This window comes from Gekko japonicus, unplaced genomic scaffold (genome assembly GCF_001447785.1).
Source record: "Gekko japonicus isolate JY-2015 unplaced genomic scaffold, Gekko_japonicus_V1.1 scaffold536, whole genome shotgun sequence".
Classification (NCBI taxonomy): Eukaryota; Metazoa; Chordata; class Lepidosauria; order Squamata; family Gekkonidae; genus Gekko; species Gekko japonicus.
In genome coordinates, this window is record NW_015176467.1 from 432,028 (window position 1) to 459,384 (window position 27,357).

Consider the following 27,357-nt stretch of genomic DNA (forward strand, 5'->3'; position numbering starts at 1 on the left):
GGCCAAAGGCCCATCCAGTCCAACACTCTGTATCACACAGTGGCCAGAAATACCAGTGCCATCAGGAGGTCCAACAGTGGGGCCAGGACACTAGAAGCCCTCCCACTGTTACCCCCCCCCCCAAGCACCACTTTTACTATTTTTCCGGCTTCTTGGGTTACCTGAAACACAGGGTAAAAATACCTTCTACCTTCTAGAACCATGGAGGATAGGTAAGAGGTGCATTTTGTTAAGAGAATTGTATTTCAGTCCTCCTCCACTTGGGGTGTGATTGTTTAGGATATGTCTAGTCTTATAGCCGGCAGTTGCTGGGGCAGGTGACAAATATCACAATGCAAAATTGCAGGGAGCCTAACAGGCTTTATGTTAAGGGTTTTTTTTAATACATGAAAAAGTTAATCATTCTGCACGTTATAATACTGAAAATAGGAACCAAATGTCAGAAGTCCCAGCGCCTTTGTTCTTAATAGCTGGAACCTGGAATATGGGGGCATGTTTGCCAGCAGTGAGCAGTAGAATAGTGCCTGTGCTTATCCTGTAAGCAGTGTTCCCTCTAAGCTGAGTTAGTGTGAGCAAGCTCACGGTGTTGTTTTTTAGCCTCTGGCTCACACATTTTTTGACTTCGCTCAGGGGAGGATGGCTCCAGAACAAACTAATTTATGCAGCAGCCAAATCGCTCGCTCACAACTTTAATGCCAGTAGCTCACAAAGTAGAATTTTTGCTCACAAGACTCCAAAGCTTAGAGGGAGCATTGCCTGTAAGTAAAAGGTAAATTAAGTAAAAGTGTTTGTTGTTGTTTTTTTTGAAGGAAAATTTTCAGGGCTGCATCTTGGAATATTCAGAAGGAGCTTAGACCTAAAAGGCTCTTCTACAGCTATGGTCCTAGGGTGTTCTTGGAATTAATATTAATGTATTCCACACTTCTTTCCAATCACGGTGTACAATCCTGTGTGTGTCCCACCGCTAGGAATGCTCAAGAAATGTTTTTGTAGGTGCGCTAGAGGTTATTTCCTCATCCCCACCCAGGAGAGAAGCGCCGCTTGGGGTGTATGCAGGGATCAATTGGAATCAGGTCTGCTCAGAATTAAGTCCCATGTTACTCAGTGGGGCTTACTCCTAGGAAAGTGTCTTTAGGATTGCAGCACCAGTGAGCCACATGTTAAGATGGGTTAGGTGTTACATGCCACTGACAAATGTTTTAGGATTGAATGTGCCTCCTACTCACCTCCTTCTGTTTTTCCCTCTAGAATGAGCAAGTCCATAACACAAACTAGGGCCTTGAGCTATTTAAATAAACCAAGCATCTCCCTCACTCTTTGAGCAAGTAAGAATTACTGGGACTATGCAGCGCCTTGTTTGGGGGAATTATAAGAACTTTTCGTACGTAGAGCCTAGTGCCTAATTATGTAATTATGTCTCTTGGGTGGATTATATATTTTCTTCTCATAATTATGTCTACCCAAGAGACTGGACAGACTCCAAGATTTCCGCTTTCTGGGATAAAAATGGTTTGGCTGTGTTTTGTTGCCTTTAAAATAAAAACAACCTTGAATTGTATGGCTCAGGCCAGAGGGGTTGCTTCAGAAAGCCATCAATGAAAGCAACAGTTTGTCACAAATAAACATTTATATTAATACGGGTTTAGTCAACAGTAGCTCTTTTTTCCCCCCACTGGCTTATTTCTGGAGCCTTGTCAGGGAAGCGCTAACTTACTCTTTGTTGATTGCGGTTGATTTATGATGCTCTTATTTTTCCCTTCCAAGCTAAGTTAGATGGGCTGCTTTTTGGAGCTGACTCCTAAGGACATGATATATTGCCTGAAATGTAGAACAGAAAGATGAATTGCCCTGCCCTGATGTGATGGAAATAACATCACTCACTGGTAATCACAAGAAAGCGATACTGGAAATACCTTAGGCTTAGTTCTGTATAGACTTCCTGGAGGGACAGGGGTACAATTCTGTCACAAAATGTAGCCTGATCCTCTACCTGTTTACATGGACGCAAGTACCACTGTGTTGTTTGCTGCTTACTGTCAGGTGTTCATGGACATAAATACAGCCTAAATCCCATTGACTAGTAGCGTAACCCTAAACAAAGTTGCACCCATCTAAGTCCATGGAAGCCGTTGGGCTTAGAAGGATGTAACTCTGTTTATGATCATGTTGGAATTGTGCAGTCCAGGAAGAACTGTACCCATGTAAGTCCACTGACTTCAATGGACTTAAAAGGGTGTAACTACAACACGCTAACTAAGGCTTTCTTCAGCATGTTCTCAGGCCACTCTTTGTATCTGGAATAGCTTCATCTTCTGGTTGAACCAGTCTTCTCACTTCATGGTACCTCTACTTGGTGTTGTCTTTTGGCCAGGAAACAAGATGATTATGGACCTCCTCAGGAAGTCCTCAAAGTAGCAGACAGTTCAACTCACTTAAATGGTACTTTTATTCCTAATAAGTTATCCTTTCTATAGTAGAGTTTGGTGGTTGAGTTTGGTGGTGGAAAGTGCTGTCAAGTCACAACGGACATATGACGATCCTGGAGGGTTTACAAGGCAAGAAACAAACAGAGGTGGTTTGCTCTTTGCCTGTCTCAGCATAGCTTCTCTGGATTTCCTTGGTGGTCTCCCATCCCAAGTACCAGCCAAGACCAACCCTGCTAAGCTTCCAAGATATAGCAAGATCAGGCTAACCTGGGCCATCTAGGTCAGGGATACAAAAAAAGAAGGATTAAAGGAAGAAGTTTTAAGACTCTCTCCTGGAAAGGACCACACAGGGGCTAGTGTGGCTGAAGCAATTTAGGCACTATGGTGGGCAGTGCTCCCTCTAAGATGAGGGCTCTTGTGAGCAGAAATTCTACTTTGTCAGCTACCGGCATTAAAGTTGTGAGCGGGCCATTTGGCTCCTGCATAAATTAGTGTGCTCTGGAGCCATCCCTTCCTGAGCAAAGACAAAAATGTGTGAGCGAGAGGCTAAAAAAATGTGAGCTGGCTCACACGAACTCAGCTTAGAGGGAACACTGATGGTGGGTTCCCTTTTACCTCAGTTTGCCTTCTCTACAGGGAGTCCGCTGAAGAGCAGTGAATTCCAGAAATACAGGTGGTGGGATTGAGAACACACCTTCTCCAGTTCAGAATCTCCTAAGCCGTTATGAGCTGAGGCCTTGGAATTTCCGCTCAGCAGCTCCTCCTCCTCAATTAAAACATTCAAATGCTGTTTTTCTCCTCCCGCGGCCTATTCAGGGCCATTTACAATACATAAAAAGTATAAGCCAGTATAAAGCCCATATAAGCAACAGCAACATAAAACATCAGCAACAAGCCGAGAGTCTACACAGCCCGGAATGAGCAAGAACGGTAATAAGTAAACAAATTAACTAACCACCAAATGCTTAGTTAAACCAGACAAATAAAGATGGCACTGAATGTCCCTCAGGAGCACAGCTATAGGAAAGCCTGCATCTCGGGGAATCTTAAGTTCCAAAGGGTAGGGCAACTAGAGAAGAGCCGTGAGTACTGAATTTAGCTGATGGACCATTTCTTATAGGAGAAGGCATTGCACTGCCTACTCTTGTCCCAGACCGTTTAGCAATGATCCATTTGGGTGGTTTCCATGTGAGGACAGGCTTGTGAGGCTTCTCTATTGTTGGGGGTGACTGCTGATAAAGCGCAGCAGCAAGAATGCTTCCACAAGGCAGGTTTGCCCCAGTTCCCCAACACTGGCCAACACCCCCCCCCCCCGGCCACTGGGGTGTTTGCAGTTTTTTAAAAAATCAGCACTAGAATATGCTATATTGATATACTTTTGTAGCAACATGGGTTCTTTGCATTCCTAGCTTTTTTATATGTGTGTGTTTGTTATACATACACACACATATATATATACATACACACACATACACACACACACACACACACACATATATACATGTACACACATGCACACACAAAGTAGGTCTCTAGCCCTTTCTGTTGAGGAGTTACCCCTTTCCCCTTGTATCTCAAGGCAGCTTACAATTAAAATAATAAATTATGAATATAAAAACAGCAAGCATTAAAACAAGCCCAGGGACATAAATAGCATAGAACTATCCATGAAACAGACCTCAAGACAGGAAACAGACCATTAAAAAACTGGAAAGATAAAACCCCTAATTAAAACACTCGGTTAAAGTTTTATCGTAGCCTGGCATCTAAAGAACAATAAAAGCAAGCCTGGGGGGGGGGGGGCAGAGGTGAGAGGCTACCACAGAAAATGCCCCGTCTCTAGTCACTACCTGCTTTGCCTCTGATGGGGGCAGGGCTTGAGGGGCACATCTTAACTGGTGGGATGGACAGTGTGGGAGGAGATGATCCTTCAGGTACCCTGGCCTAAGCTGTTTTAGGGCCTTAAAGATAAGAAGCAGCACTTTGAATTGTGCCCAGGAACAGATGGGCGGCCAGTGTTGGTGGTTCAAGACCAGGGTGATAACAAGTCCTTTAATCAACCCAGTAAATTATGGCCTTTCTAGAACAGAAGATTTAAGACTACACAGAAAGCCTTCGCTTTCTTAGATATGGTTGAGGTTAAAGGAAACATGGAATTTTTGCAAGATGTTTTAGAAAGGTCTAAATTCTACCATATCAGTGAGATAGATGTCAGTACTGGGAAGGTTATGGAACTGCAGGTGCGAGACATATGTTCCATTGTACCCCATGCCGAGATATATGTCTTGTAAATTTCTGAAGGCTGCCACCCTAAGAAATAATACCTTTCCTTTGCAGAATTTCAACTGAATTCATGTAGGGTTCTTGTGATTGTGTGTATTGCAACTTGACCACTTACGCTGAAGATAGTCCTTTACTGGTTATCCCTCTAACATGTCCTCTAACAGGTACTCCTGCTTAACTCATCATTCAGGATGGGATTTACTCCATTTTTTGTTGCTCTCAGGAACGGAATCTGCCAAATTGTTGTCCTCTCAGTGTTTGCCAAAAGATGGGATTGGCTCCAGTTAGATACACCCATGAACACATGATTCTGCCTTATACTGAATCAGACCCTTGGTCCATCAAAGTCAAACCAGCAGCAGCTCACCAGGGTCTCAGGCTGAGGTCTTTCACATCACATCACCTGATCCTTTTAACTGGAGGTGCAGAGTATTTAAACCTGGGACCTTCTCCATGCCAAGCAGATGCTTGCAGTTTTAATCAGTAGGACACCAGGCATGAGGAAGATGGACTTGTTTTTGTGCCCTTTATATAGCCTTCCATGAGAAGAAAGCTCTCTGGAGCATGTCCTCGTAAGTAACTAAAGGAGCATATAGGACATTCAAGCAGTGGGGAATGTGCTACCTGACAGTGTGGTAACTTATTCAAGAAGGGGACAGTGATTATGGGTGGGAAGCTGTGATGAACAGGAGGTTATCTGGCCCCTAGCTGTCAACATCCAATCCCCTACCTAGGCCTGGGCAGATTTGAAGGCTGCCAGGCACCTGAAGAAGATCAGGCAGGGAACCCCAGCATTGTTAAAATGCCTTTCTTTCCCTCCTTGCTCTGGGGGAAGGAAAGAAAGGCATTTAAACCCAACAGCTGACTGGTGGCTCAGGCTGTTAGGTTTAAATACCTTGTTTTTGGTATAGCAAAATGAACCTGAAAAAAGCCAGATAATATCGGCTTTTTCGGGTTCAGCTATACTGGTAGCCGAATACAGATCCCTGATGTGATACCCCCAAAATACCAACAATTTATTTTTGGGGTATTTTTTCGGTTCGGCTATTACCGAGTGCACACCCCTGGACCCAAACTCAAGTGGCTTATTTAGAGCCGATATACTACTGGGGTAAACTTCTCATGTGACTACAGCCCGAGTTTCAACTCCTGTCATACCTTAGAGATCAGTAAGATTTGGGGGGGTATAAACTATCAAGAGTCAGAGCTCCCTTCATCAGAGGCCAGTCACACTCTCTCAGCCTAACCTACCTCACAAGGTTGTTGTGAGGATCAAATGGAGGAGAGGAGTGACGTAAGCTACTTTGGGTCCCCACTGGGAAGAAAGGTGGGGAATAAGAGAATCTGTTGCTGCTCCAGAGAAATATTGCTACTGAGTCTCTCAGGTTTTGGCACCGGTTTTGATATTTTGCAAGCCCAGAAAAAGACCGAGAAATGTAGCTCTAACCAGTAGCAGCAGAAAAAGACTGAGAAATGTAGCTCTAAGCAGTAGCAGCATAAGACATAGGTTGCTGCTGCTGGCTTTTTGGCTTTTATATGTTGTTTTTTGTGATTTGTGATTCTTTGGGGGGGGGAGGCATTAAGTTCACTTGGGGCATGGATTTGATTTCAGAGGCATGCAGTCTTCTGTGTAGCCACATGCTCATGTTAGCTTTACCTCACATGCTTTCAGAACAGACATTAAAGATAAAGAGTTAAAACTCAACTGGGAAAAAATAGGCTGGAAAATAGCCAAGAGCACCGCTAGAACTGAAAGTTGATATGAGGGAGCCAGTTAAGGAACAATAGATCTGTCTGAGGTGTTTGCGCAGAGGAGGGACTGTTGAATGGATTTAATTAAGACCTTAAAAGCTATTAATTAAGCTGCTATCACAGCATCACTAACAGTCAGATGAGAAGCTATCCTTTTGTATCTGTCTGTGTTCAGCCTCTCTCTCCCCCACTCTCATCCACTTGTTTTGGGTTTGCATGTGTTTCTTTTCCTGCCTGCCTTCTCCTGTCTTTATTAAGAGTGCCCTCGAGGGAGGAAAAAACTGTTTATATTATTACAGAAATATTCTCGATAATTTAATTTTGCATGCCTTCAAACTTATTTGAGAGGGCTTGCCTAACACGAGACCTTGTATTTCGTATTACCCACTTTGTTTTTTCTACATCTAAAGAATGTTCCCTAAAGGCGTTTCTCCCCCAGCACTGATAACTTGGTGACGGCCGGGCTGGTTTCCTCACGAGGTGATCTGAGACAGCCACTTTAGGCAGTGGACTGGCGGGTGGCAACCAGTGCTCCCTCTAAGCTGTTGAGTCTTGTAAGCAGAAATTCTACTTTGTGAACTACTGGCATTAAGGTTGTGAGCGAGCGATTTGGCGACTGCATAGATTAGTTTGCTCTGGAGCCATCCTTCTTGAGCCAAGACAAAAATCTGTGAGCTGGAGGCTAAAAAACTGTGAGTGAGCTCACACTAGCTCAGCTTAGAGGGAACACTTGGTGGCAACCTCCCAGGGGCTACCGGCTAGCCAGCTGCCCGCCTGTCCATCAGCTGCTGTCCCTGCCTGTTCGCAAAGAACTCGGAAAACACTTTGCAACTTCTCGCGAAGAACTCGGCAACCAAAATGGCGGCCAGACTTTTGTAAGAGGAAGCAGTTTCTCAAGAGTTCAGGGAGACCTATAGCGCCAGCATATAGCTTCCCAAGCTATTTTTAAAGAGACCAGAGTAGCAAAGAGTTATGGGAAGGTTATCTCTCCTGACTTCTGGGCACAGGTGGCAGTGACAGCGCTGAGGCGTGGGGTAGGGTTGCCAAATTGTTTTCGGCCGGGAGCGGGGGGCTCCCGGCTGGCGTCCGGGGTGCACGCGCGCATCACCCGGATGTGACGTCGCACGCTGTGTTTTCCCCTCAAATGGCTGTGGCCCACCCCCAGCGTGTGACGTCACATCCGGGTGACGCGCACGCGGGGGTGGGGTTTCCCCTGGGCCCGATTTTTGTTGTGTCAAAAATCGAGCCGTCAAAGCGGGGGATTCCCCGCCCCCATTTGGCAGCCCTAGCATGGGGCAATGGCGGCGGCAGTACTACTACATGGCCAACTCCAGGTTGTGAAATTCCTGGAGCTTGGGGAGGGTGGGATTTGGGAGGGGATGGGTCCTCAGCAGAGTATAATGCCTTAGAATCCATTATCCTGCGCAGCCTTTTCCCCCAGGGAAACTGGTCTCTGTAGTCTGGGGACCAGTTGTAATTCCAGGAGATGGCCACGGCCAAATTGGCAACCCCGTGTGGCACTGTTGCTTTGAGCCCTCACTGGTGCCTCCACAAGGGCTGACAAAAGTTGCTGCCAGTCAACTCAGAAGTACAGTTAACCCCTCTAACCCTGTAGTACCTATCTGTCTGTCATCCCTCCATCCCTCCATCATCTTGCCTTTCCACCTCAAATCAAATTTCACTGTATCTTTGGAGTAGAAAAATGTCACACAAAAGTGTGACATGAGGCAGAATGTTTGTTTTTTGCATCGCTTCACCGCCAGTATGGTTTCTTTGCAAAGCTGTTTTTAAAAAAAATTAGAACAACAACAAAAAACCCCCGATGGTTTGAACCTAAGACAGTAGACAGCTAATATAAAATTTCATGGATTTTAAAGGAAAACATTTTAAAGCATCTACAGTTAATAATTTATTTTGTGGGTTGGGGTATTTTTCTCCCCGTGAGGTAAATATTCTCCAGGTTGCCAGGAGGGGCTCTCTCTACAGCACTTAAGATTGTTTCCTGGGAGTTTCTTAATGAACTCTTGGGATATTTTTTACCCCAGTATGTTAAATGGGCTTGAGGTAGGCAAAATGTTTGAGTTGTTGGGGTTGGTTTAGGGTTGTTTTTTTTTACCCATGGGCTTTTTTGTTTACAGAAAGGAAATTGTAAGTGGTAACTGGCTGCATTGTAGAGAGACTGTTGAGTACCGAGCAGGTGGTAATGTCTTGACAAGAAATAGTTTTAGAGCCATTTTGAGTGTGTTTATGTATGTGGTTTATCCCCACATACTATACATAGAGCACATACATAAAACATAAGCCTGCTCGTATATGTCTCTGCCTGTGTAGAGCTTATGCCTGGTGAAAGATCAGGATTGGGGGATTGCTAGGACACCGCAGCAATGTGTGATGCAACATCACCCACACACACCCAACACAATATTTCCCTTCGCTCCCACAGTAGCTGATGACCTGGTCCCTGTAGGGTAGATATACTGGGAGCGGGGGGCATACATTCATTCTTCCCCACAACCAAGTGTGAAATCGTCTGCAGTGAAGCCCCCTGTGCCAACTCTTTGCTAAATCAGGCACTCTTGAAGAAGGCTGCTAAAATATTTTGTCAAATGAACATGTTGGGGCAACCTTGTTTACGGAGGTACCTCAGGAAATATCAGTTGAGGTAAATTTTTGAATTTGGGGCCAAGCTGGGGCCTCAAGCCAGTCATTGTCCAACTTTGCTTTACTGTTATGCTGTATTACATCAGACATGATAAAACAATAGTAGGGCCTTAAGTTCTTACAGTATTTAAAAAAAAAACAAAGCCTTCATTTCTATTTAAAAGAAGAAAGGGTTTAAGTATTCAGAACATCTTAAGAGAAATAAAGCAAGACAAGCACAGAATGAAGAGCACAAAACAGAAGCAGGAAATGAGAACCTGCCGATGAATGGTGAATAAAATGAAAAGAAATTTAGAGTCTGGAGGCATTAGTGACATAAATTGGTAACTTTTAAAATCTTCCTTGAGACAATATGCCTTCCCCTTTCTTCATGGAGTCTCACCTGACCCATTGCTAATGGCAATAGCCATTTTCTTTTTAATTTTGTGGGATTTTAAATCTGATATAAAGACAGTAACAGGTTACAGAATGAGCAAAAAGTAGTTATTTTTTTAAAAAAGTTACCTCCTTTTATGCTACATGGTCTTTTTTCTGATAAGCAGAATTGCTGTGGAAGAATGCTCTCACGCTTTATTCCCACATGTACTCATTCTTCCTACAGATCTCCCACATACTAGCACCCATTTGATGATGATAGTCTCGAAGGGAGGCCCTGAGTTACAAAATTCGTGCCTATTGATTGTCCCATGTGGTGATTTCATGCTGGTGTAAATCTCGGCGATTTGCACATGTTTAAAGACAACCACATAAACTGCCCTCTGTGAAGAAATATCCTTCCCTGCCACCAGCTCCAGGTTAAACCCAAAACCTTTCTTGGTCCTTGAGTTATAAACAGTTATTATTGAATAGTACATTGTTCATTCATGCTAACAACACTTTTATTTTATGATTTGCTGTTTCCAGGGCACAGACAGAAGCTTGATGACTCTAAACCTAGTTTGTTCTCTGAGCGACTCAGTGATTTAGGGCGCATCCCTCATCCCAGTATGAGAGTAGGGGTCCCGACCCAGAGCCCACGGCCCTCCCTGAACTCTGCACCAAGCCCTTTTAATCCACAAGGACAGAGTCAGATTACAGGTAAGAGACAGAACCATAGGCTTGTTTTGTATGGGCCACAGGAAGTGCGGACTGTAGGCCTATTTGTTTCAGACCGCAGAATAAGATTGTGAAAAAGTGTGCACAAATGTTAGTGTGGGATAGACTTTTATGTAGTATTATTGACTAGAACCTTTTAGAATTTTCTTATTTTTTTAAAAAAAAGTCTTCATCTTTGGGATCATTCATGTCAATGATCTACATGCGTTGATTTAAAATATGTGTAAATACTCCAGCTGTGCATATTTATTTAGGATTGCATTTTAAGGATAGTGCGCACAGCCAAAAAAAATACTACTTTGCCCACATTTATTATTTCACATTGTGGCTTCTCTCTGTCATCCATATCTATATATCGCTGTCTCAATAAACTATGAATCAGCCTGCACTGAGATTTGTGTACATTATGGTTGAAGCCAAGAGATGGATTTCACTATTCAAAACAGAATGCATGGAGCGAACGTGGTAGATGGGATCTGAAGCTTACTTAGACCGGTGGTTATTTAGGGGAGGGGGGAAGTAAAGCGGATGGATTTTTCTTTTTTTCCTTTATACAGTTTCATGTGAATCAACCTGGGGGGGGGGGAATATGGTTTCTTAATGTTCTCATGCCTTTACGGCACAAAAAAAGAAGCTTCCAAGGGGTCTGAAATGTTCCTCAAAGCCCCCTGCCACATACACTTCTTCTTCTCCTGTTTGTCACTGTGTGTAGCTCCGATGAGCTTCCATGTTTTATCTGAAAATAGCCCTCTCTCCAACAAGCAGTCACTTCACACAACTAGTCCAGTTTGGCTATTGGATGGTACTGCTGAAGGCTGATGAAGCTTGTTTATAGCTTTGCCTGCCTTTAGCGATGTAGTTTCACCTGACTGGCTGCTTGATGACGTCACTCTTATTTGGAATGAGAAAGGCCAATTGGAACACGGGCGGCAAAATGGCGGTGAAATGGTGGCTGGTCAAGAACACACAGAAGCTTGCTTGTTAAATGCCAGGCATGGATTTGAAAACCTGGGTATATGCTGGGGTGACATTCCTCCTATCTGCAGTACCTCTCCCCCATTAATAAAACAGCTGAAAAAAGATTCCTCAAAAATGTGGGGGTGGGGAATGTTTCTGTAATATACCCTCCTCTGCAATTTAGCTCAGCCCCAGTTTTTGATCATTTCAAAACAGTAAGCCCAGACTTTGGTTATTTTGTTTAAACATTTGATGTCTTTAAAAATAATATTTCAAGTCATCTCCCCCCCAGTTTTCAAAACCTTTATTTAGATAACAGGGGAATTACAATCGATGCAACACTTAAGCAAAATGTTGCTACTACATAAGATATTATATCAAACATTTCAAAACATATATACAAATATCAGTTACAGTGGTGTTTCTAGTGTAAGATAATAAGATTAAAGTGAGGTATAAAGGTATGGGGGATATTAAGTGCCATGTTTATGATCTGAAATGTTGAGTTTTTTAATGTGAAGAGGTGCACAAATCTCAAGGGATTTTACTCTAGGTCAATTCAGAGAAGAAAAGGAGATAATTAAAAGAAGTGAGTTTATGGGCCAGTTTTGACATGCTTTGTGATCCAGTTGTTTTTGTTAAAATTCTGACGGACAGAATTTTTCAGGAGCCGAGAGGCAAACACTGGCAAAACGACCTCTGTTCGCCTCTCGCCTTGAAAAGGGGGTTGGCCATAAGTTGGCTGGCACTTCACACACACACACAAAGGTGTAACATTCCTAAAACCAAGTCTTTCATTCAGGCCTCATCCAGACCGGTCACTCTTGGCATGGGAGCCACTTCTATGTGGTGAAATCTGATGGTGTTTGTGTGTAATTTGAGTATTTGAGCCATGAGGATGGGTCCAGAGTAGGGTTCCCAATTCCAGGTAGGGAAATTCCTGGAGATTTGTGGAGTGGAGCCTGGCGAGGGTGAAGGTTTTTTTGGGGGGGGGGCTCAGCAGGGTATAATGCCACAGAGTCCATCCTCCAAAGCAGCTGTTCTCTCCAGGGGAACCAATCTCTGTCATTTGGAGATCAGTTGTAATTCTGGGAGATCTCCAGGCCCCACCTTGAGGATGGCAAGCCTAGGCCAGTCCCAGGGTTCCTTCTCTTTTGATCGTTGCCTGGTAGGAAGGTATGCTCAAATGAAAAGGACCCGCACGCTTGGCTCTACCCTTGTTGTTCTGATAGTCAAATGTATAACATAGCAATTTTAACATTGGCAAATGGCCTCCGTTCCAGTAGTACGATGTGGGAATGGAGCCCCAGACTTTTGCTTATTCTCAGCATTTCTTTCCTTCTTTTCCTGGGGATTTTGATGCTTTTTGGAGGATGGCAGCTGCCAATGTACATATGCAAAACGAAGAGCTCCCTACATCAGTGATGAGTGTCTTGAGGCCCGCAAACGTGCCACTTGGACCTTCTTGTTTTATTTTGTTGTGCAAGATTATCCCGTGAGCAAAAGTTTTTGCTCCTTCCCCTCCCCTCCCCTCTCCGAATCCATCTGGCAGTCATTTTATACTGTAAAATAGATAGGCTGAAATGTCCCATGCTGCTTTTGTTGCATTCAGATGCTTTCTGTCGAAAATGTGCTGCTGGGTTTTGATTAACAACATACCGCTTTTTGTCTTGTTCTGAATCATCACCAGTGTGTTCAAAATCCTGCAAGCTGTAGGTTTTGCTTAAGTGTATGTGAATGTGACATGCTGTCCCTCCTTCCGGAGCTCACTTTTCATCCTTTCTTGTTGGTATCTGAAAGATGAAGCCGCTTCAAAAAGAGAAGACGCTCGCAGAAGACAGAGCTGCTCAGCAGAACAGAGCAATGTCCTCAGAGGAGGACAGGCATCCCTTGCCAGGCATTTGAAGTTCTCAGTACCTTTTAATGGCAGTGATTTCTTCCATGGTCCTGTCATCTAGCTCAGTGTTCCTCAACATAGTGCCCGTTGGCCCCATGGTGCCCAATAATGTATTTTCTGGTGTCCACCTCCTTTGTTCTCAAAGCATATTTCCCTGAAAGCAAAGAGCTAATCCTGACTTTTCCTACATCCCTTTGGAGCCGTCGATGCCTCAGAAGAGCCCAGGAGACATCACTTTTCTGTCTTCGGCAGTTTGCATCACAGGAGGATGCTTGGTTTGGAACCTCCCAATATCTGTCTGTCTGTCTGTCTGTCTGTCCGTCTGATTTTTAGGGTGCCCTTCCCTGCAAGCGGGGCTTTTTTTTGTAGAAAAAGCCCAGCAGGAACTCATTAGCATAATAGGCCACACCCAACAGCAGAAACTCATTGGCATATTAGACCACAGCCCCGACAGCACAGCTCATTAGCATATTAGGCCACACCCCCATGTTACCAGAAGTGTGGCTTCTTATTCTGTTGACCTTGTTCGTGGTCAAAACCCAGGGCTTTTTTGGTAGCAGGAACTCCTTTGCATGTTAGGCCACACACCCCTAATGTAGCCGGTCCTAATGAGTTCCTGCTGTTGGGTGTGGCCTATTATGCTAATGAGTTCCTGTTGGGCGTGGCCAACTCGGGAGCCAGCCGGAACTCTGTTCCTGTGCGTTCCTGCCCAAAAATAACCCTGCCTGCATGCAAGGGTCAGGGCAGCATACAATAAAATTCAACATAACAACACACCGCAGAATACAAGTCTACCAACATTAAAAGGTGAAACCTTCAATAATGTAGTGGTTAGGTGCGTGGACTCTAATCTAGGAGAACCAGAGAAAATAGTTTAACAATAAAATTTTCACAGGCCCCCTGGGGGGGAGGGTATGAGGAGGTGGGGGGGAGGTATGAGAGTGCCAGACCTTATACTGTACCATGGCTGTCCTCAGCCAAACGCCTGGCAGAACATCTCTGCCTTGCAACAAGACCTGCGGGCCCAGTCCCCATGGCAGCCGTTTGGTGGTGGCACTCACAGTTCTCAGGATTGCCTATAGGCCCAGTGAGGTTGGGGACTTCAGTCTAGCTAAATAGCTGTCTAGAAATTTGCCCAGAGCTGGCCTAGAGATGTAAAATTTCCGGAAATTTTGAAGCTCGGAAAAAACCCTGTTTTTTTTCTATTTTTTTTCAGGGGGAAACGGAAATTTTTGGGAAAATTGAAAAAAATGCTACATTAGCATTTTTTTGTCTTTTCTAAATTGAAAGTCATTCTGTTACTAGTTTGAAAGTCATTCTGTTACTTTAGGAACATAAAATATGACTATGGACATTTTTACTTGGCATGAAATTATCACAACTAGCATATTAAAAATATAGTGTATCCAAAAAATTATTACAGAATACCCACCCACATGCAAAAACAAAACTGAAACTTTTTTATTTTCTTCTGACAATCGCACCTCCTAAAGGAAGAAATTTCAACCCCTGGCATCTCCAGTGAAAAAGGACCAGGAACATAAGAACATAAGAGATGCCAATGTTGGATCAGGCCAAAGGCCCATCCAGTCCAACACTCTGTATCCCACAGTGGCCAGAAATACCAGTGCCATCAGGAGGTCCACCAGTGGGGCCAGGACATTAGAAGCCCTCCCACTGTTGACCCCCCCAAGCACCAAGATGACAGAGCATCCCTTGCCCCAGAGTCCCTATCTTTACCTTGTGGCTAATAGCCACTGATGGACCTCTGCTCCAGATGCTTATCTAATTCCCTTTTGAAGCCGTCCATGCTTGTAGCCGCTGCCACTTCCTGTGGCAGTGAATTCCAAGTGTTAATCACTCTTTGGGTGAAGAAGTACTTCCTCTTATCCGTTCTAACCCGACCGCTCAGCAATTTCATGGAGTGCCCACGAGTTCTTGTATTGTGAGAAAGGGAGAAAAGTACCTCTTTCTCTACCTGCTCTTTCCCATGCATAATCTTATAAACCTCAATCATGTCACCCCTCAGTCGCAATGCATGGCTAGGAATAAATACAGTGAAGCAACATGTTGAATACCGGCAAACAGATTGATGACTTACTGAACCAGTCCTCGAAAAATCGTCCCTGCTTGTGATCAGTGAACAGAGCATGAGCCAAACTGGCAGGTGTTCATATGTCCCTAGCCAGGAGTAAGCTACGATGTCCATGTTTGTACAGAATGCAGAACCGTATTTAAGACTAACTGTGGTTAACAAAACAAAGTATGAATCCAGTGGCACCTTTAAGACCAACAAAGTTTACTTCTGGGTATAGGCTTCCCTGTGCACGCACGCTTCTTCAGATAAACCAACTTCAAACATGGTTTCAGATTTTGGTTTTATATTCCCTGACAAACCAACACAACAACAGTGAGTGGCCAGGTTCAGACAGTCATCCTAATTATGGTTTTACATGAAATCTGAATGAGCCAGTTTATCCTACAGAGTCCTTGTCACTGCAACTTCTTGCCCTACTCCACTGGAACCTCATTTTTAAAAAGCATATGTTGAATATTCAGATAAAGTCTCTAGTTCTAGAGCTCCAGCAGCTTTAGTCTTTATGATTTGCACTCAGTGAAGCATATGGCGTGTAATGCTAAGCGGACTTATGCCCTTCTAACGCAGTGAAATTCTGTGGACTCAGAAGGGTATAACTTTGTTTAGGATGGCACTGTTAGTCTGCTGTGGCAGACAGAATACTTTCTTATGAGTGACAGAAGTGGTTTGGGGAAGCTAGGACAAGCCGTCTGAGTCAGTATGGACTTCATGTTATCCGGCATAGGTTTTCTGTTGGTAGGGGCAGATTGGCTGTTAAGGCCACCAGGAATGGTCCCAAGGTGTCAATGGCCCAGGGGGGCATTCCCTCTAGCTGGGGCCACCCCAACCTGGGGGACACCATCCTTCCAGGGCCACCCCAGCCCTGGCAGGAGGTGTGGGGAAGGAGGGCTCCCCATGGTGAGGAATGCGCCCACCTGGCCCACCCCAGCCTTGCTGAGGGACAGGATGCACCCACTCTGCCCAGCCTCAATGTGGCAAAAGATGGGACACGCCCATCTGGTCTCGCAGAGGTGTAGGACAGGTCGGGCAGACTCTCCCTCCTTCCTTGGAGTAGAGCCGGGGAAGGCTGGGGGAAGGGCCCTTTTCCAGTGCTGTCCCCGTTCCAATGTGCCCCTGTCTGGTGGTGTTTTAGAGATCCCTAGATGACCTTGAAAGGTCATCAGGAGTTTCCAAATGAGAAAATCCATAAAGTTGGGTAAGGTGTTTTTCCTGGAGGACAACTTGTGCATTACTGTCAGTCCTTTCTTGCAGTGGAAAACTGTAGGAAGAGCATTCAGCTTCAGGACAACAGTGAGCCCCCCCCTCCCCCCGTACACTGAGTGTGCCCCCAATAGAATGTGCTGCAGAATCCTCTGGAACATGGTGGGTCTCTGTCCTACTTGATTTTATGATAGAAATTCACAAAGTTTCTCTAGTTTCACTGGCAAACGAATGCCAATTAAGACTTGCTCATGGGGAAATATATGCAGAGGAACATGGCGACGTATCGTGGCGCATATGGTGTTTTTGTAATTACTGTGGGTTGAATCTGAAGTCTGCTGCTTGCGCAGGGGGTCCCCAGCCTTTTTGAACCGCAGGGTACCTTTGGAGCAGGGTGGCTGCCACAGGAGGCAGCGCCGGCCACACAACATCAGGTTATGCATAACTCCCACAAGCAGTTCATTCCCACAGCAGAAGCCCTGTTTAACAGGATGCCTTACCTTGCTTAAAAATTGTTGTATGAACACAACTTACCTTCAGTAACACAGTGAAGACCATTGTGCTGTTTGGTGTAGTGGTTGAGTGCGCGGACTCTAATCTGGGAGAACCGGGTTTCATTCCCCACTCCTCCACTTGCACCTGGCTGGATGACCTTGGGCAAGCCGTAGTTCTGATAAGAGCTGTTCTTGAAAGGGCAGTTCTTGGAAGAGCTCTCTCAGTCCCACCTACCTCCCAGGGTGTCTGTTGTGGGGAGGGGAAGGGAAAGGAGTTGGTAAGCCGCTCTGAGACTCCCTTGGGTAGTAAAGGGCGGGGTATAAATCCAATCCTCTTCTTCTAAAAAAACTCTGCACAGCCAATCCGATTTCCAGTGGCCAGTCAGAAGCCCCGCCGAGCAAAAGCTCCGCCCCCACCCTGCCCACTTTCTAAAAACACTTGGGCTCCAGAGAAGGTGTGGGCGGGTGCCACATTGGGGGACCCATGCGCTAGCAGAAGGGCACTGACGTGCTGATGGCCTCCTATGGCTGCAGACCCCACATCACACCTATAGAATCATAGAATGTTAGAGTTGGAAGGGACCTTGCAGGTCATCTAGTCCAACCCTCTGCACTCTGTAGGAGCATAGCTGAAAGATAGCCCTACAACTAAAAGATAGCCTCACCCTTTCCATTAGAGTACAATTTTGGGATCTATAGTGAGCTGCTGTGGGAATGGGGACGCGGCAAGAAGGATCTGTTCTGTCCAGAGCTCCACAGACGGTCTTTGTAGATCCAGCCCTCTGTTTCCGTAGTAGAAGACAGGCTAGAAATCCCTGGAGGTTTCTGAATCGCACACTAGGCCTCTGAGCGTGACTTGGAAAGTCTCAGGTCGATCCCATGATGAGATACGCTTTACAGAATGTGACACCAAACTGAGAAATTGCTCCGGCTTTGCCCTGCCGTGTCACCCGAACAAATATTTAGGGCTGTGGCTTTAGCTGGGTAATGCTTCGTCTGGCAGGCACCGGTTTCTAAAAACCAGAGGTGTACACAGCCGTTTCCTTACTAGGAACTGCACAGTCAGACGGCTCTTGTTTCATTCCAGCTGTGGTCTTGCATAATTAATGCATGATTAACCATAAATAGCATTTAGTAGCCCAGTCAAATCCCATCTGAGTAACAAAGAAGTAAGGAGCTGTTGATCCGAGTATTAAATTTCCCTTTCTTTCCAGATTGCGTTTTTTTAATCCCTATTTGTTTTCCCTTTAGTATCCCCATGCTTTTGTGTCTTCTCTCTCTCTCCATATAGATGCATGCAGTCTCTCTCTCTCTCTCTCTCTCTCTCTCTCTCTCTCTCTCTCTCTCTCTCTCTCTCTCTCTCTCTCTCTCTCTCTCTCTCTCTCTCTCTCTCTCTCTCTCTCTCTCTCTCTCTCTCTCTCTCTCTCTCTCACACACACACACACACACACAAACACAGAAATAATTTTAAACCCAGACCAGAACGTGGCCTTGCAACACATGCAAAGGCATGCAGATTAGTAAAGAGCAGTTTTTATTCAACATGGCATTTTAACTAGCGTGCTGCAAAAGCAACACAGAAAGGTCATTAAAATACAAATCGCCCAATAAGCAGCTATTTTTCCTGAGGAAGTGCAGACCCAATTGAAGCCCTGCATGCTGCCCATAAATAAAGACTCTCTCGTCAACTCAACATTTTTTTGCGCTGGTGTATTTGCTTGCCTCCCCCCCCCCCAAGTTTTTTGAAAACTCATAGAACATGCCTGCATAGATCAGGTTTCTTTCCCATCCCTTTCAGACAGCGAACTTTTGCATCTCCGACAGACCTTAGCCGGGGAAAAAAATCTGGGTTTTTTTCCTTCTAAAATACAACCGGCAAGGATTAAGTATATATGAGACAGGAAAAGCCACAGGCGTAATGGTAAGAATGCGGTCAGTGTGCGCGGTAGAATCTCAGCTGCGGCAGAGCCGTAGAAACTGTAAGTGGGAGTTAAGTGAGGTTTCATGCTCCGTCACCACTACGGCACCATCTGATCTATAGGCAATCTGTGTGACTTTGCTAACTGAAATAACAGCGGGCAAAGTCAAGTGGTTTGAACCTGGAGTGGGTCTTCCCTCCACCACCACCACCACCACCTTACCCTCAGCAGAAGCGCTTTCATTTCTCAGGGTCGGGGAAACTCCTGGTAGCTCATTATGCTCAGACTCAAAGGATGTCTGTCTGCATGTTTGGGGCCTCATCTGCATGTTTCACTCCCTGAGAAGTCTGCAGGAGGGGACTCCCTCGCTGGTGGCTCTGCGCCTTGATGTGCAACAAGCTGCTCGTTGACTCAAAACTCGTTTCCAGAGTCCCATGAGCTGAGCGGGCTCGGTTGCAGACATGCGGCAACTGTGGAATGGCACGATGATAACTGTTATCAGAACCATTCCGTAAATTAATTTTTTAAAATGTATTTTATTATTTCGATTTATACCCCTCCCTACCCGCAACTAGATTTAAAACTAGATGCCCTCATGCCCAGCCTGTACTCAACATATTTCACTGTGCAATGTGCCAACCTGTGCATAGCGTTGACTGTGATTCTTTTTCTATTTTCTTTGTTTTTTTTTTCCCCCCCCCCCCCCGCCGGGGGCACATCTCTGCTCCAAAAAGTAGTTTAAATAGTCGTGCTCTCCCCACAGCAGTTATGCGAAGTGGGGCTAGTGATCATGGTGGAGAATTCTCAGGATTCTCGCTAAACTAGAATTCCCATGGTACTTTGAAGGCATGAAACTGATATAAAACCAAGGCAATGCGGAGGGGAAAGAACAACAAAACAAATGGTGCAGTGGAGAAAAGAATTTTTTTATTCAGTTGTACTGAATTCAGTCTTTGGTGAGGCCCTCTTCTCCTGTATTACAGTGTAGAGAGGCAGAGAAGACAGCCTGGTATAACCCAGTCTCATCAGATATTGGAAGCTAAGGAGGGCCGAGTACTTGAATAGCAGACCAGCAAAGAAGTTTCTGTAGAGGAAGGCAATGGCAAACCAATTTTGCTTGTTGTTTGCCTTGAAAAATCTCTCACTGGGATTGTTGTGACTTATTTATTTATTAGATTTTTTTTTAGTTGCCGCTCACCTGTAGGGTCTCGCGGCGATTTATGGCATTAAAACCAGTAAGGTAAAAGCAACATAAAACAAATAACAAATATAAAATATTACTTAAAATACGTGGCTGTCACCATACCGCTATTAAAACACTCCAAACATGTGGTTACCCTCTAAAGGCGAACCTAAACAATTCAGATTTGTGTGCCCTGTAGAAATTGAACAAGTCCAACAAGGTACGCGCGTCACCTGAGAGTGCATTCCACAGCTGAGAAGGCCCTTCCCCTGGTGACAGGTAACCAAGCCATCCTGGGGCCAGGCACCTGCAAGAGGCCCTTAGACAATGGCCGAAAGTGGCGCAGGGGGTTGTAACGGGAGAGGCAGTCCCGTAGTGATGAGGATCTCAGACCATTAATGGCTTTGAAGGTTCACTCCCAACACCTTGAATTGGATCCAAAGACTAATTGGTAGCCAGTGCAGCTGCTGCAGAATTAGAGTAATATAAGCTGACCATGATGATCCAGTCAGCAACCCGCTGAATTCTGGACCACCTGCAGTTTCCAAAGTGTTTTCAAGAATAGCCCTATGTAGAGTGAATTGCAGTAGTCCAGTCTGGAGGTGACCATTGAATGGATCGATGTGGCAAGGTCCAACCCAGACAAATAAGGAGCAAAGCTGGTGGGCTTGGCATGGGTGGAAAAACGCTGACCGTGCTACCATCGACACTTGTTATCCAATGGCAGCACAGAATCCAACCACACCCTAAGGCTTTTTACAGAGTCTACAGCTTTCAAGTGGATACCCATCAAGTCTCAGGAGAGACTCTCCACATAGCATCTCAATATTTCCCAGCCAAGTAACCGAAAGTGGCAGATTCAACTTCAGCCAGCGTGGAGAATCAAACCTGGTTCTCACAGATTAGAGTCTGCAGACTTAACCACTACACCAAACTGGCTGTCAGCATTTGACATTCCTTGCTTTACTGCAGTTGCAAAGGGGAATGAGCTGTTTGCCTTTTAGCGAAGGGTTTTGTCCCTTCTAAGCCCTCGTCGCATCTAGCCCTTGCGTAAAGCGAAGCAACGTGGCGCATGACATGCCCAGCCATGAGTGGCTTTGCTCGGAAAGCAGCCCTCTTCTCCACGCCCCTGGCAGGGAGAAAAGAGATGTTGACAGAAGGAGGACTGCTGTTAGTGAGCACTCCAGAATATTTGCAAGGGCATTCTGGTCCATTCAGAAATCTGCCGTCCTCTCCACCCATTTGAATCTTTATGTGCTTCTGCCAGGCTTGTGTGCGTGGGAGGGATTTGTCTCTCCCCCCCTTGGCATGCCTACGTGCTCTTCCCCCTCTCCGCTTCCCAGCAGCATGAGAGATTCCGCTAGGCAAAGCCTCCTGATTAAACAGCTTGGGGGATTGCACAGATCCTTTGCCCGTAACAGTTGGGAAAGCATGCTGTGCCTGTCAGAACTCATGATGATTGGTGTGGCATGCCTACGTGCTCTTCCCCCTCTCCGCTTCCCAGCAGCATGAGAGATTCCGCTAGGCAAAGCCTCCTGATTGAACAGCTTGGGGGATTGCACATATCCTTTGCCCGTAACAGTTGCCTGTCAGAACTCATGATGATTGGTGTGACAGCTCAGGGCTCTCTGGCCCACTGAGACCCCACACTCCATTGCTTCATCACCTGCCACGTCCCACAAACAGAAGCAACAGGGAAGTGTTTCTCTTGCACAACAGAAGGCCCCCCTGAAAACGATTTCAGGGACCACCACTTTATTTACCTCGCCGGTACAGCACTGAATAAGTGTGCCGGCCTCCAAAAGTCACTTTTTTCAGAAGTCATTATACTCGGAACTCATTGTACTCAAAAATGCCTCCAAACTCATTCTACAATTGAGGAATAATAATATGCCATTGAGTTGCAACCGACGCTCCCTCTAAGCTGTGGAGTCTCGTGAGCAAAAATTCTGCTTTGTGAGCTACTGGCACTAAAGTTGTGAGTGAAAGATGTGGCGACTGCAGAAATTAGTCTGCTCTGGAGCCCTCCTTCCTGAGCCAAGACAAAAATGTGTGAGCCGGAGGCTAAAAAACTGTGAGCTGGCTCACACTGACTCAGCTTAGAGGGAACACTGGTTGCAACCCAGTTATGGCGACCCCATTCACGGAGAGTTCCAGGTAAGAGACAAGGAGAGATAGTTTTCCATTGCCTTCCTCTACAGAACAACCCCGGTCTTCCTCTCTTTTTTTGTATTTTTTTAAGTGTGTGTGTGCGCGTGCGTGTGCACCTGGAAGTCATGGCGACCTCTGGTGACTGACCCCTACTGGGGGCCTAAAGGATATTCAGAGAGGTGGCTGAATAATTTTTTTTTTTAATTTAACCTTCGACTTCTATCCTGCTCACCCCCTAGGGGCTCTGAGCGGCTTACAGTTCCAATTAGCCAATCTAATCTAGGGCCACATATGAAGGGGAGGTGAGAAGCCTACCGGGCACCCTTATCTTGTTGTAGCAGATATTCTTATTGCAAGGGGACAGTCCGGCGGCAACCCTCCTCCGGCGCAGGAATAAAGCTTGCCTCTGTCCTCCCACCTCTGGTATTCCAAGGAGGTCTCCCATCCAAGTTCTTGCCAGGGTCGGCCCTGCTTAGCTTCCGAGATCTGACAAGATCCGGCCTTCCTGGGCTATCCAGGTCAGGGCTAACCCTGGTCTTCCTTGATGGTCTCCCATCCAAGTATTTCCTGTGGCCCAACTCTGCTTTGCTCCAGAGCTCAGACGAGCCTTGTCTAAGCTGAGCCATTTGGGCTGCTGGGTGTACAATTACGAGCTGCTCATACGGCATAATCTATTACATGTCTGTCTGCCTTGTCCCTTTTTATTTTGCACTTAGAATCATAGAATGTTAGAGTTGGAAGGGACCTTGCAGGTCATCTAGTCCAACCCCCTGCACTCTGCAGGAGCAGAGCTCCTGTGAACTGAGGGCAGCGGTCCACGGCTCCCCCCTCTTCTTGTTTATCCCCACAACAACCCAGTGAGGTATGCTGAGCTGAGAGGGAATGGCTCTCCCAAAGAATCTCAGCAGATTTTACGGCAGAGTGGGGACATGAACCAAGCGCTCCCACATCCTAATGTGACACTAGGAGGGTCCACCAGCAAATTTAAGGCTGATTTCGCACTAGAGCTGCCTCGATGTTGCGCCGCTGTTTGCCCCAATACTATGGGTCAATTTCACACACACTCCTGTGTTTTGAGGATCACGAAACTGCGGAGGAAATCGGGCGAAGCCGCGGGTCAAATGCAGCTCCGTGGCTTTGGGTGTGAAATTGACCCATAGTATCAGGGCAAACGGCGGCACAACATCGAAGCAGCTCTAGTGCAAAATCAGCCTGAGTGATGTTTCGCTTTGCATGCAGAAGGTACCAGGGATGGTCGCTGCCATCTCCAGTTAAAGAGACGCAGGTAGGAGGTGATGTGAAAGACTAGTGTGAGTAGACAGTAGCTTCACTTGTCCGATCTAACCCAGATAACGCATTGGCTCTGGAGTAACATGGGACTCCTTGAAATGTCACCTGTGGCACTTCTGAGCACCATTTCCCAGTGTGGCGGCACCCGCCCTGCATTTCAGGGATGTGGGCAAGAACGTTTCAAGGGAGTGGACAGCCCATCCGGGCCTTGCGGGATTTACTGTCTTTCCGCAAGGCCTGCAAGGCAGAGATGTTCGACCAGGCATTTGGTGGAGGGCAGCAATGTGTCCACTTGGCGCTCCCCCTCCCCTGCGGGATAGCGGCACCACTGGGACTTAGACCGTGCCACGAGATGGCAGCACTGTCAGGATTTTGATGCTATCTGGGTTTTTTTTAGGGAATTTGAGCCTTGACTGTTTTGTGCTGGTTTTAACTGTTTTCTGTGTGTACTTTGATGTTAGCCACCATGAGCCCAGCCATTGAGAAGGGTGGTCAAAATCCTATTATTATTATTGTTGTTGTTGTTGTTGTTTTTGTTTTGTTTTGTTGTTTTGTTGTTATTTTCCCCCGATAGGGCTTGTAGTTGGCAGGAGGAACTGGAGAGCAGGTATGCTACCAGCCTCCCTAAGGCACAGGCCTCTTGCTAGGGATGGAGGTAAGCCCTCTCCCAGCAAAACCCCCCCCCCAATTCTCCACAGCCTTTCTGCTCTTGTCCCAGCATCCAGGCAGGAGAGGAAGCTGGCTGCAGAGAAAGCCGTCACCACGGCAGCCCCCCAGGAAAACCACTGTCACCACGGCAGCCCCCCAGGAAAAAACCAAGCCAGCCACAGCGGGACAGGGGTGGTCCTGTTCCCCTTTCTCCACAGACAGCTTGCTCTCCTCCAGGTGCCTTGGCAATCTCAAGAGATAATAGGTGGTTTAATGATTGATGCAACATGGCACAGTGGCAGTGACAGTACGAAGTACTCTCCAGCTCTGTCTTCGTAAAAACACGAGAGAAGTCAATGTTGGATCAGGCCAATGGCCCCTCCAGTCCAACACTCTGTCACATAGTGGCCAAAAATACCAGGTGCCATCAGGAGGTCCAGCAGTGGGGCCGGGACACTAGAAGCCCTCCCCCTGTTGCCCCCCCCCCCAAGCACCAAGAATGCAGAGCATCACTTGCCCCAGACTGAGAGTTCCTATCTATACCTTGTGGCTAATAACCACTGATGGACCTCAGCTCTATATGTTTATCTAATTCCCTCTTGAAACTATTCGTGCTTGCAGCCGCCACCACGTCCTGTAGCAGTGAATTCCATGTGTTAATCACTCTTTGGGTGAAGAAGTTCTTCCTTTTTTCTGTTCTAACCTGACTGCTCAGCAATTTCATTGAGTGCCCTCCAGTTCTTGTATTGTGAGAAAGGGAGAAAAGTACTTCTTTCTCTAACCTGCTCTATCCCACGCATAATCTTATACACCTCGATCATGTCACCCCTCAGTCGTTGTTTCTCCAAGCTAATAAAGAGCCCCAAGCCCTTTAATCTTGCTTCATAGGTGAAGCGTTCCAACCCTTTAGTTGCCCTTTTCTGCACTTTTTCCAATGCTATAATATCCTTTTTGAGGTGTGGTGTCCAGAACTGTACACCAAATGAGGTCGCACCATTGATTTATACAGGGACATTATGATACTGGCTGATTTGTTTTCAGTTCCCTTCCTAATAATCCCGAGCATAGTGTTGGCCTTTTTTATTGCAGTCGCACACTGTCTCGACATTTTCATTGAGTTATCTACTATCTACTACTATTATCTATTATCCAAGATCTCTCTCTTGGTCAGTCTCTCCTAGTTTGGACCCCATCAATGTGTATTTATAGTTAGGATTTTTGGCTCCAATGTGCATCACTTTGCATTTGGCCATATTGAACCCCATTTGCCACGCTGACGCCCACTCGCCCATCCTCGACAGATCCCTTTGGAGTGCCTCACAATCCTCCCTGGTTCTGACCACCCTGAACAACTTTGTGCCATCCACAAATTTAGCCACTTCACTAGCTACTTCACTGCTTACTCCCAACTCCAAATCATTAATAAACATTTACAAACAAGCTAAACATTCATAAACAAGTTAAACAAGTTAAAAAGCATCGGACCGAGTACTGATCCCTGTGGTACCCCACTGCTTACCACCCTCCACTGAGAAAATTGCCCATTTATACTCCCTTTCTGTTTCCTATTAATCAGCCAGTTTTTGATCCACAAAAGGACTTGTCCTTTTATCCTTCCCCTTCACACCAAGGGCTGCACTGGGTCATGGCATAAGCTGAGTTTGGCAGGTCATCTTTAAAAGGGGATATTCTGCTGACTTTGGTCTCCCTACAGCTCACATCCATTCTTCATGCATAAACTTGGCACTAGTTTTTTTTTAGAGGGGGGGATTCATTTTTTAGGGTGGGGTTCCCAGAGAGGGATACCTGGCCTCTAAAGAAGGCATAAGAACCATGATGGAAAATGACAGCTAATGTGTTCGGTTTAATTGCCAAAGAGAAAGGTGCTGATCTCCAGCTGACCTGGATCTCATATCGCATGGCCAAGATGTTGACCTTATTGAGGCGACAACATTCTGCACGTGTTCCATCAGTACTCTTTTCTTTTGGGTTATCACTTAGCATGTTCCAGAGCAGGCACCTGATGTTAAGAAGAGGCTCTGGACATGAATCTGAGGTTGATTAAGTCTTTGGGATGCTACAGGAAACTATAGCAACTGGGCCTTTCTGCTGCACCAGAAACCCAGCTAAAGGTCTGGGGATGGGATAGTCTTTGGGATGAGTTGCTCCACTAGCAGAAGCACTTTGTTTCAGCAAAAAGGAGCCTTCCCTGATGCAAGATGCGTCTGAGAGAAGTGCCTCTGCTAGCAGGACCAATCTGTAGGATCCAACCCGATGACAGCATAGATGCGCACATCAGAGAATCTGGCACACACGTGTGTTACCAAGCAGTGCAGCAGTACTAGATGTGGGAGTGGTTCTGTTAAAATGTGGACCTCAATTTTTGCAAAATATCTGTGGACAACTACTGTGGACAAAAGATCTGTCGGCGAACAGGAACTTGGAGTGTTTCAGCAGAAAAACAAACCAAGTAAATCACGAATTGCAGATTAAATATACCTGATTCCGTTTGAATCAGACAGTCACCCTTGAAAGATTGCTCAGTTCCAATTCCCTTCATTTTTGACACTGCAATTCCCATCGTCACCCTGAACCTGGTGGCCATTTTGAGGGCTCCTAGCTTCATTTTCTGATGAGTTCTGCTTGCTACAAAAAAAAGGGGGAAAAAAGAACATAGCTTCCATCGCAAATGGCATGGGGGTGGGGTTTTCCAGATAAATGTGGTCCTGGATGTTCCAATACCCTTCATGTTTGGCACCACAACTCCCACTATCATCCTGAAGCAGGTGGCCAACTTTGAGGCTCCTAGCTGTATTTTCTGAGACTCCTGGCTTTATTGTTTTTCCAAGTTTTAATTTGCTTAATGCTTAGAATTTTCCATTTAACAACTTAAGCAGACAGAAATCATGCCTTGTACAGACAGCCACAACCCCCCCCAAGTTACCAGTGACCACAGTGACTTCAGCCCTGTTTTAAGATTTAGAAGTGCCCGTCCACCTGTGGTTTGAATATATAAGCAGCACTACAGAGTCATACTTTGCTGTAAAGAAAATGTTGACAGCTTTGAATGGAATGGGCTTTTCAAGAATTGTCCATTCAGACTTCATGCTTAACCATGCTTAAGTAAAAATGTGCACAAAACTAGTTTGTGTGTTGCTGGGCTTGCATGTGCGCCTCACACCTTGTGCAGGAAATCACGGTGAAAACTGTTTACATATATATGAACGCTGTCCCTTGCATTAAATGGAATTAGCTCTCCTTCCTTCCTTCCTTCCTTCCTTCCTTCCTTCCTTCCTTCCTTCC

General features: G+C 45.8%; 1 protein-coding gene across 1 annotated transcript in view; it reads left to right on the top strand.

Moving 5' to 3' along the window:
- Positions 1–27,357, top strand: part of RUNX2 (runt-related transcription factor 2) — a 191,704-nt gene that overhangs the window by 110,980 nt on the left and 53,367 nt on the right. Inside the window, exon 4 of the mRNA XM_015427098.1 lies at positions 10,026–10,199. Coding sequence (XP_015282584.1) covers positions 10,026–10,199 — 174 coding nt within the window. The remainder of the gene's footprint in view (positions 1–10,025; positions 10,200–27,357) is intronic.